The 9,322-nt window shown below is 57.0% G+C and overlaps 1 protein-coding gene and 1 long non-coding RNA gene across 3 annotated transcripts in view; one reads left to right on the forward strand and one right to left on the reverse strand.

Moving 5' to 3' along the window:
- Positions 1-4,324, forward strand: part of LOC145514499 (uncharacterized) — a 5,540-nt gene extending 1,216 nt beyond the window's left edge. Inside the window, exons 2-3 of the long non-coding RNA XR_014060182.1 lie at positions 814-1,147; positions 1,679-4,324. This is a non-coding gene — a long non-coding RNA (uncharacterized LOC145514499). The remainder of the gene's footprint in view (positions 1-813; positions 1,148-1,678) is intronic.
- The window catches only part of TMC4 (transmembrane channel like 4), a 9,737-nt gene extending 605 nt beyond the window's left edge, over positions 1-9,132 (reverse strand). Inside the window, exons 1-13 of one of the 2 annotated variants that reach the window (XM_081512341.1) lie at positions 8,996-9,132; positions 8,278-8,491; positions 6,466-6,611; positions 5,970-6,202; positions 5,759-5,880; positions 3,166-3,313; positions 2,507-2,674; positions 2,091-2,254; positions 1,715-1,841; positions 1,351-1,448; positions 878-1,061; positions 360-490; positions 101-256 (exon numbers count right to left, since the gene is read on the reverse strand). In XM_081512341.1, the coding sequence (XP_081368467.1) occupies positions 101-256; positions 360-490; positions 878-1,061; positions 1,351-1,448; positions 1,715-1,841; positions 2,091-2,254; positions 2,507-2,674; positions 3,166-3,313; positions 5,759-5,880; positions 5,970-6,202; positions 6,466-6,611; positions 8,278-8,491; positions 8,996-9,074 (1,970 nt within the window). In that variant the 5' untranslated portion in view covers positions 9,075-9,132. Of the gene's footprint in view, positions 1-100; positions 257-359; positions 491-877; positions 1,062-1,350; positions 1,449-1,714; positions 1,842-2,090; positions 2,255-2,506; positions 2,675-3,165; positions 3,314-5,758; positions 5,881-5,969; positions 6,203-6,465; positions 6,612-8,277; positions 8,511-8,995 lie in introns of both variants that reach the window. The other variant, XM_081512342.1, reaches the window with a different exon arrangement.
- Between the last annotated feature and the right edge of the window lie 190 nt (positions 9,133-9,322).

Raw genomic sequence — 9,322 nt, forward strand, 5'->3', positions numbered from 1 at the left:
CCCAAGAGTTTGGGCCCCCAGGCCCCTTCTCTCTCGGAAGCAGGCGGCGGGACCCCAGGTCAGACATTCAGACTCAGACCCAGGAGTCTAGCGCCCTCACCTGGAGATCAGCAGAAGGGGCACAGCAAAAGCCTGGGTCCCCAGGAAGAAGAGAAAATCCTGGGCCGTCTGAGGCAGCTCGCAGATAGACTCGGGGATCGCCACCCAGATGGACGACTGACCCCGGAATGGACCACACAGCTTGGAAGGTGGGATCCTGGAATCAGAGACAGACAGAGCTCAAGGATGACCCAAAGTCAGAACCCTGGAGAGAGGAGAGTGGAGGGTGGGAGAGAGAGGCCGGTACCTCTCACACTTACAGGAAGATGCTATAAAGCACAGGAACGGCGGAGATGGCCAGACCCAGGAGAAGGACCAGGGGGAAAAAGAAATTCACAGTGGAGGCTCGAAAGGTGCGGGAGGCCGGGGAGCAGGTGGAGAAGAGGGTGATCTGGCAGGAGGGGATGAAGGGAATATGAGACACAGGAGTCTGAGCCCCAGACTCTCCTTCTCCATCATCCAGGAGCCCTAATCCCTGGCCTTCTCTCCTCAATCAAGAGCTAGGAACCCCAGTTCTTTTCCACCATCAGACACAAGAGTTCGGGTCCCCCACTTCCCTCAGGCCTAACAGTTGGGATGCCCTGGCCCCCTCCTCCCACATCCAGGGGTCTGTCCTCCAGACCCGTCCTCTATCAGGATCTCGTAGTCTGGGACCCTGGCATCCTCACCCACCAGGATCCGGGAGTCACATCCTTAAGTACTCTCCTCTCCCAGAATCCAGAAACCCAAGCCCGAGTACCTCCCCGCCTCAGACCCAAGACTGCTCCCCACCGCTCACCTTCTTCAAGTAGAAAAGCAAGAGGAACTTCACCGTGTTGAGCAAAGGCAGTAAAGGGCAGAAAAAACTCCCCACCCAGACCACCGTCTGTGCGTAGATGAGCCCCAGCACTTCGTCAGGCACCTGGAACTCCTGAGTCCTCGCAAAACGGCCCAGCGCCCCGGGACAGAGGCCGCAGAGCAGCCTGAGGGGCCGGGTGAGACCGGCGGAATCAAGAGGCGGGCCGGCCACGGGTTTCCCCGCCTTCACCGTCCCGTCCACCAATCGGAAGTGAGCATATCTGGAGGCGGGGCGAAACTCCCTAGGCCCGGCGCGGGTGTGCGCCTAGGGGGCGGGGCTTGAGTAGAGTTAATCGTGGCTGTAGCAGGGACCGGGCTACCAGACCCGTGGAGGGGGCGTGGTCTGCGGGCTTAGGGCAGGGGCGGGGTTCGAAAGGGGCGGGGCGGGGCCACAGCAAGGGGCGGGACTCTCACTTCCGAGGAAACTGGATGAGCAGGATGACTGCCAGGCCGGTCAGCAGATCAAACAGCAGGAGTTTGTACATCTCCTGCCCCAGGCGGGTCTCCCAGCACTGAGGAAGGAAGAACAGGTCAGAAAGACCTCAGGATCCTGTAGACCCAAACAGCTGAGTCTCCAAATTGCAAGAGTATGAGACTCTATCAATACTTTATCTAGGGGGTCTTTCTTCTTCTTAAAAATCCATACCCCTGTCCTCATGGGGAAGGTATTCTAGCACCGCAAGCTCCTCTTTCCTCCCAAACCAAGAATCTGGAACCCACCAGGCTCTTCCTTTCCTTTAAGGACCCAGGAGTCCCCGTCCCGCCGCCCCATCCTCACCGGAAGCTCTTTGTAACGGTAGCCACAGGTTTTGCACCCGTCAGCCTCCGCATCCCCTCCGCAAGTGATCTGATTCCAGAGAGAGAAGAGCAGGACCAGCAGGGAGACCAGGCGGAGAGACACTGTCCTGGCAAGCGGAAAAGAGAAAAAGGGCATCAGCACGGATGGAGCGCCCACCACGTGCCCGGATTCTCCTGTGTGGAGCGTGCTCACAGTTCTCCCCACTTCAGAGATGAAGAAAACTGAGGCTCAGTGACAAGAGGAGTCGGGATCTGAATCCAGATCCCACCGGATCCCATATCTTGACGATGTAAGTCTCTTATTTGGTAGAACAAATGTCCCTCGGCCAGACCAGCCCACGCCAGGAGTCCAGAACCTGAGTAGGATAAGAACGATCTGGCGACTCCTGGTGTAGCCCTCCAGAGGGGCAATGAGCTTGAACACAGGTGGCAGCACGAAGTTGACCCCGGAGATGAAGATGGACGGAAGGTAATCCACCACGAGCTTCAGCACTGGCGTCCGCTGGATAAGAGGCTTCTCCTAGGAGGGAGGGTGGACCCAGAGAAGAGGCTCTGGGGTCCTGCAGGGGCCATTCTTACCATTATCCTCCCCCAGCCTCTTCTTCCTTCAGCACTCTGAAGTCCACGGTCCGATCATAACCACCACCACTACCACACACACACATAGACCCCAATCCTTCCTCCCTGAGATTCCAAGAATCACAGGCTTCAGTCTCCTCCCCCCTTGGAAAGCTAGGTTCCAGGGCCTTTCTTCCCCCAAGGCCCTCCACACCTGCAGCTCCACAGTGGCCCCGGTAGCCCAGTAGATGCCGTAGAAGGCTGCCCCCAGGAGCGCCAGCACCACCAGGTTGAGCAGCAGCCGCACCGACCACAGCCTGGCTTGTTGGCCCAGGGTCCGCGCCGCAGCCTTGCGCCGCACTCTTGCTTCCTCCAGCTCCACCTAAGGCCGGAAGAGACGTCCACTTGTGTTCCATTGCCCCAGGTCCAGCCTGCGGTCCACGCTCAACGGGAACTGATGCTGCATCGGCTCTCTAAGAACATCTATAGTCCTGTCCCAGCCCATCCAAGACCCTCCAGATTGACAATTTGGAACTGACTCCGCCCTCCCAAGGCCCCGCCCAATACACCAAGCTCCTCCTAGGGCCCGCCCAGCACTCCTGCCTGGCCTTTGGCGTTTCGGTTCTACTCTACCAAGCCTTTTCTGGCCACGCCCTGCTCTTCACTGTGAACTGAGCTAGCTTTTTCCTGTACCCTCGACCTCAGGCATCCCTGCAGTGGCCTTCAGCCCTTTTCCCTCAAGGCCCGCCTCCTAAGAAGAAAGCTCCGCCCAGCATCTCTCCGGAGGCCCCGTTCCCAGCCCAGGCCCCGCCCATTCTCTCAACCCCGCCCCCTCGGGTGCCGCCTGGTCGTAGGGCCCGCCGCTGAGCGCACCTGGAGCTCATATAGGATCAGGCGCTGGCGGAGTCGCACGTGGGCCTCCCCGCTTAGTCCAAAGTCCCAGGCGGAGAACACGCGGTGGCTGTAGTGGGTCAGGGCCTCTGACTCAGCCAACAACGTCTGCTTCAGCCCAGACACCGAGCTGAGAGAGGGGAGAACCGGGAGATGGAGTGTAGGCAAGGCATCCGTGAGCAGGGGGACACCCCTCCCCTCTTATGGGGCAAATAGGGAAAATGAACTCTGAGATACAAGGCATTTGGAGCGCTGCTGCTACCTGATGGGGACACATGCAGTCATTGATGCCAAAGACTAAAGAAGAGATTCAGAAACAGACCTGGAGGACAGACAGCTGAAAGGAGAGACAGAAACCTAGGAGCTGAGACCAGCTCTCCTGAGAGAAGCAAATAGAGACGCTGGAGAGAGCGATTCAGAGGGAAGACGGAGACCCCAAAGCGGCAGAGATCCCAAGAAAAGGGGACAAAGACTTAGTAAGAGAAAAGGAGATGGGGAAAGTTGGGTTCAGAGGCCCAGAGGAAGGAGGAGGCAGGTAAAGAGACTGGAGAGAGGGGGACAAAGACCTAGGCAGGGGGCAGAAAACCAGAGAAAAGGACTAACCCAGAAAATGGGACAGAAAGACTCCATGTCCACCTTCACCACCCCAGGTGCAGCCCCGTCACCCCCCAGTGCACCCACCTGCCCTCCTTGCTTCCACCTCTGCCCTCTCGCCCAGCCCTGGCTCCCCAGTCGAACCTTCCTTTTATGCGGATCCATGGCACTCTCACTTAAAACCTACTCCACAGCTCCTCCTGGTTCTTGAATCCTAGGCACCTTCATAGCATAGTCTCCGAGAAGACCCCACCTACTTCTCCAAGCTCAAACCCTGCCCCTCCTGCTCGCCTTTCATTTCCACCTCTTTCCACCACCGGGCCTTTGCAGTCACAGCCTACCCTGTCTGAAGAGCCTGCATCGTGGCTGTTCACCTGGCTGTCTGCCTGCCACCTTTCCAGCCCAGAGGTCACCTCCTCAGAGAGTCCTTTACTGGCCACTCCACCTAAAGACGGTCCCCACATGTTATTCTGTATCAAAGAGGGCTGTAAACTATGGCCCTGAGACCAAGTCTTGTTTTTTGTAAATAAAGTTTTACTGGCACACAGTCACGCCAACTCATTTTCCTACTGCCCACAGCTGCTTTTGCCCCGCAGACTGTAGTTGAGACAGAGACCATGTGACCCGCAAAGATGAACATATTTCCCACCTGGCCTTCCCTTTTTAACCAGGAAAAAAAAATTGCTGACCCTTGCTCTGTCATATCCTCCAATTTGTTTTCTATATAGTACAGCTCGCAAACTGCAATTGCTGATCTGTTGTTTATTTAACAGTCTCGAAATTTATCTCCCCTGCTTGACTGTAAGCTGTACAAAGGTAAGGTGGCACCCCTTTGGTGTCCCTGGACCCCAGCACAGTGCCTGGCATTCAGGAAACACTCCATGTATATATATACATATATATATATATGTGTGTGTATATATATATATATGTATGTATTTTTTAAGTCGTGTTTCTTTCTTGACCCTAGTCCCTTCCTTTGGGAGTCTCGCAGGCTTGCCTGAATGCCAGTGAGTCTCAGATTTGTAACTTCAGTGCAGACTCCTTTGCAGAACCCACATATGCAAATGCCTACTCAATATTCCCTCATAATCTACTGATCCAAAACTGCACCCTGGATATTCCCCACCCAAAGCCCTCCCCATCTCAAATGGCAAACACCTGGAATCATTCTTCATTATTTTGTTTAATTTTTGGCTGTACCCTGCAGCATACCTTAGTTCCCTGACCAGGGGTTGAACCTGTGCCCCCTGCAGTGGAAGGCACAGTCTTAACCACTGGACCACCAGGGAAGTCCCAACACCTGGAATCATCCTTAACTTCTATCATTCACCACACTCCACATCCAATTATTAGGGAATCCTGTGGGCTTTAGTCTCAACATATATATAGAGTCTCCCTTTATATAAAGAACAAAATGGGCCAAAAGCAAGCTATAGCGTTAATACAAATACAAACGACGGTGGTTGGGGACTGGGCAGTGGATGATCACCCTCTAACATGCCATACAATCCACTCGTTATGGTTTATTGCTTATTACTTGTCTCTCCTGTTAAAATGTCAGCTCCACCAGGACCAACCAGACTCTGTTGGGTTGTTTTTTTTTTTTTTGGCTCTGTTTTGCCAAATATCTAGAACAATGTTGACACATGGTATCTGCTCAGTTCATATCTATCCATGAGTGAATGAATCACCCCTGTTTGTTTCCTATTCAGCCACTCTCCCCTTCAGAAAAGACGCAATTAATTTCCTTGCTTGTTTAATATCTTACCCTCCCCACTAGACTAAGTCACAGGAGGGAGACATCCCCCGTCTTTATCCTTGGCCTGGAGCCAGTCAGGAAGCATTTTAAAATCTGATTGCAATTCAAGCAGAGAGAAAGGGACCCTGGAGCGAGACTCAGGCTGATGGAAGAGGGTGCTCCTCCCACCGCTCCTCCCCGGCACGGTCCACGGGGTCTGGGTGCAGGGGTGTCACTGACCGGTGAAGGATGAGCAGCAGGTAGAGGAGGCCAATGGCAAAGGCGGCGCACAGGTAGGTGATGGTCAGGTGTGGGCGGGGCGGATAGAACCCGTAGAAGAGAGGAGACCATTCCAGAAAACCCTGCGTAAGGAGAGGCAGGACAAGGGAGCTCAGGGAGCCGGACCACCAGGGTCGGGGGTCCCTGAGGGTCCCGGGACCCAGCCACGCACCTCTCCCGAGAGCAAGTTGAAGAGCTCGGTGGCGAAGGTGACCAGGCCGTGGGAGCCGGGGTTGTAGGAGCCGCAGGGCGAGGAGGCGTTAGGGGCAGGGGGGCCCGGGGGAGTCCCCTCCAACCAGGTGGGCAGCAGAACCAGGCAGGCCGTCAGCACCGAGGCCAGCACGTTGAGAAGCAGCAGGAAGCGCAGCAGCGAGAAGTAGGACTCGGTGCCGGCGCCAAACTGTCCTGCAGGGGGCAGCAGAGAGGTCGCGGGCTCCCCTCCCCGTCCCGCCCGGCGCGCCCCCCTCAGACCCGGGGGTCCAGGCCCCCGGCCCCTCCTCCTCAGACCCGGGGTCCAGGCCCTCCTCCCTCAGACCCGGGGATCCAGGCCCCCAGACCCCCGCCCCTCCTCCCTCAGACCCGGGGGTCCAGGCCTCCGGACCCTCCTTCCTCTGACCAGGGAGTCCAGTTCTGCCCCAAGACACCAGCCCAAACCCCATCCCCCGTACCCCCGATCCTCTTCAGCGTCCACGCCCAGGGCTGCAGGGAGCGCAGGCCTTCCCGCACCTTCTCCTTGGACCTCCGAATCAGCCGAGTCCATTGGGCCCCTGTGGACCCTGAGCCTTGGGCCACTCGGTCTCCGGCAAGCCTCTGTCTGGGAGGGAAACAGAGTCAGGGACAGGAAAGTAGGGGCCTAGGCGCCCCAAATGGAAACCATCAACAGGCAGAGGCAACCCAGTGGTTGGATGAGGAAGTAGGTTTCTGTGTATTCCTAACAGGGGATACTCCGTAGCAATAAAAAGGAACACATCTAATGCTAAGCGTAAGACAGAAAATACAGACTACAGGGTTCGATTTACAGAAAGACCCAGAACAAGCGCAAAGTGTTCAGGCATGCACACATAAATGGGGAAGCTATGAAGAAAAGCAAGGAAGCGAGCCTCTGCAGAAGTCTGGGGAGGAGATGGGGGTGCCCCAGGTGGAAGTTATCTGGATCCTCACTTAGGGAAAACTCTTTAAGCCTCTGCATGATGTCTCATGCACTTTTCTGTCGGCAAATATCATCCCAAAGTTAAAAAAAAAAAAAAGGTAGGTGTGATATTGTGACTTATAATAACAAACAGACTTCATAGTGTATGATATCCCATGTGGAATCTAAAACAGTTGAACTGAGAGTTCCCTGGCGGTCCAGTGGTTAGGAATCTGTACTCTCACTGCTGAGGGTGGAGGTTCAATCCCGTTGAGGAACTAAAAATCCCACAAGCTGCATGGAATGGTGAAACAATGAAATGAAATTAAGTGAAATAAAAATCTGAAGTCAGAAGAGAGTGGGATGGTGGCAACCAGGGGGTAGAGTAGGTAAATGCTGATGTTGGCCAAGGAGTAAGTGTTCTGACCACAGAAAAACAAACAGTAATTATATGATGTGGTGGAGATGTTAGGTAGCACGACTGTGGTAATCATTTTGCAACATATAAGTGTATATGTTACACTGTACACCTTAAACTTATAAGACGCTATATGTCAACTGTATTGAAATAAAGCGGGGGGCAGAGAGGGCTTCTCTGGAGGTCCAGCGGTTAAGATAGAATAAAATAAAAAGAGCTATATTATTTGGTCTTCGTGCTGTTGGTACAGGGCTCCTAAAGCCTAGAATTTCCTAAGTGGTGAGAGTGATAAAGGTGTCTTTTTTATGTGAATGAGGTTGTGTCTCCAGGTACACAGTGTTACACTTGAGTTGCGTTGCTGGACACCCAGCCGGAGTCAGAGCATTGCCTGGCATGAGGGAAACTCCCCACACCTCGGGACTGGCGTCCAGATTATATAAGGAGCAAGGGTCAGTGTCAAGGGTCACCTGAGGAGCACCCAGGGCCCTGTTTTCGGAAGGGCCTCCGGCTGACATTTACTGCTGTGCCATATGCATAATAACTGCTGAACAAGAAACCCAGGTTTCACTGGGTCCTGCAAATTATGTAGCAGGACAGGGGCAAGAAAGACGCAACAGAGGGGTAGGAGGCAGAGACCAACAGAAAGCACAGAGAGAGAGAAAGAAAAACAAGTGAGCAACAGATTTCAGACAGAGGCCGTCAGGCTTGGAGCGAGAAAAGACACAAGACACTAGGACCTGGGGGAGAGAGCACCGAGAATCCTGGAGACAGGCCTCTTCGGAGCCAGAGAAGCACCAGCGCAGACCGCAGGCCAGGAACCCCAGAGGGGCGGCGGGGAGCGAGGCAGGGACAGACAGAAGGCCAGGGAAGGGGTGGAGCGGCCCACCGGTGGGGAGAAGGCCCCGGCCTGGCAGGACAGGAAGGCGGCCTCACCTGTGTGCCCGCCGGGCCTGCAGGGGCCACGGCAGTTCCCGGGAGGGGCCGGGCTCCGGCAGCTCCTGATGTGCGGCTTCCGCGGAGGTCTGGGTGCTCCTCCACCCCTCCTCGTCCTCACCCTCCTCAGCCCCCCAGGGCAGTACCCCAGGGCCTCGGTACCGAAGCGTCGCAGCACTGGGCAGCTCATTCAGCACAGAGGACAGCGACGGGCCTGGGCAGGGGACGGGGCGCTGGGAGGGCCCAGGGGTCCAGCCCCCTACCTCCTCCTCAGACCCGGGGGTCCAGGCCCCCAGCCCCTCCTCCCTGAGACCCGGGGGTCCAGACCCCCAGCCCCTCCTTCTCAGGCCCGGGAGTTTGCACCCCCAGCCCCTCCTCCTCAGACCCGGGAGTTTGGACCCCCAGTCCCAGACACCGCCCCTCCCCACCCCCGCCTTCCAAGCACCCAAGAGTGGTCGCTCCAACCGCAGGCTGAGGGGCGGGCTCCTGACTCCCTTCCCCCTCTAATTCGGTTCGTGACTCGGGCCTCTCCCCACCCCCCAGATACGCGCGGACACTCCCGCCTCTAGCGCTCTCCGCCTCCCAGACTCTGGGGCTGCGCACTCCTCCCGGGACCTCTAAGTCCCGGCCTCTGGGTCCCCTCTGCCCCGGGCCTCCGCCTCCCTCAGGGGTCCCCCGCCAGGAGGACGGGACCCGACCTTCTCCAGCCCCCCCCCACCTGTTCTGGCCGCCCGGGGTGCCGGCCACCCCTCCGCGGAGCCCCAGGCCTCCGGGTCCCACTGTGGGCGCTCCTCCATGGCCCGGGCGCCGATCCGTTTCCGTCTCCAGGGTCCCGGAGCGGGGACCGCCCCGGGCGAGGGCGGGGCCTGAGGCCTGCGCGCACCTGGCCGCCAGGTGGCCCGGAGGCAGTGCCCGCTCCTTCCCGAAAACTTCAGGGCGGGTGCTCCGGGAGCCTCCTGGGAGCCGAGGTCCACGGAGGCCCGGGGGTGACACCTCGCAGCGGGATGCTAGAAGTATGCAGTCCCCCAACCCTGGCTGACGGTTC

This window comes from Giraffa tippelskirchi, chromosome 7, assembly GCF_054371585.1.
Source record: "Giraffa tippelskirchi isolate mGirTip1 chromosome 7, T2T-mGirTip1v1.2.pri, whole genome shotgun sequence".
Classification (NCBI taxonomy): domain Eukaryota; kingdom Metazoa; phylum Chordata; class Mammalia; order Artiodactyla; family Giraffidae; genus Giraffa; species Giraffa tippelskirchi.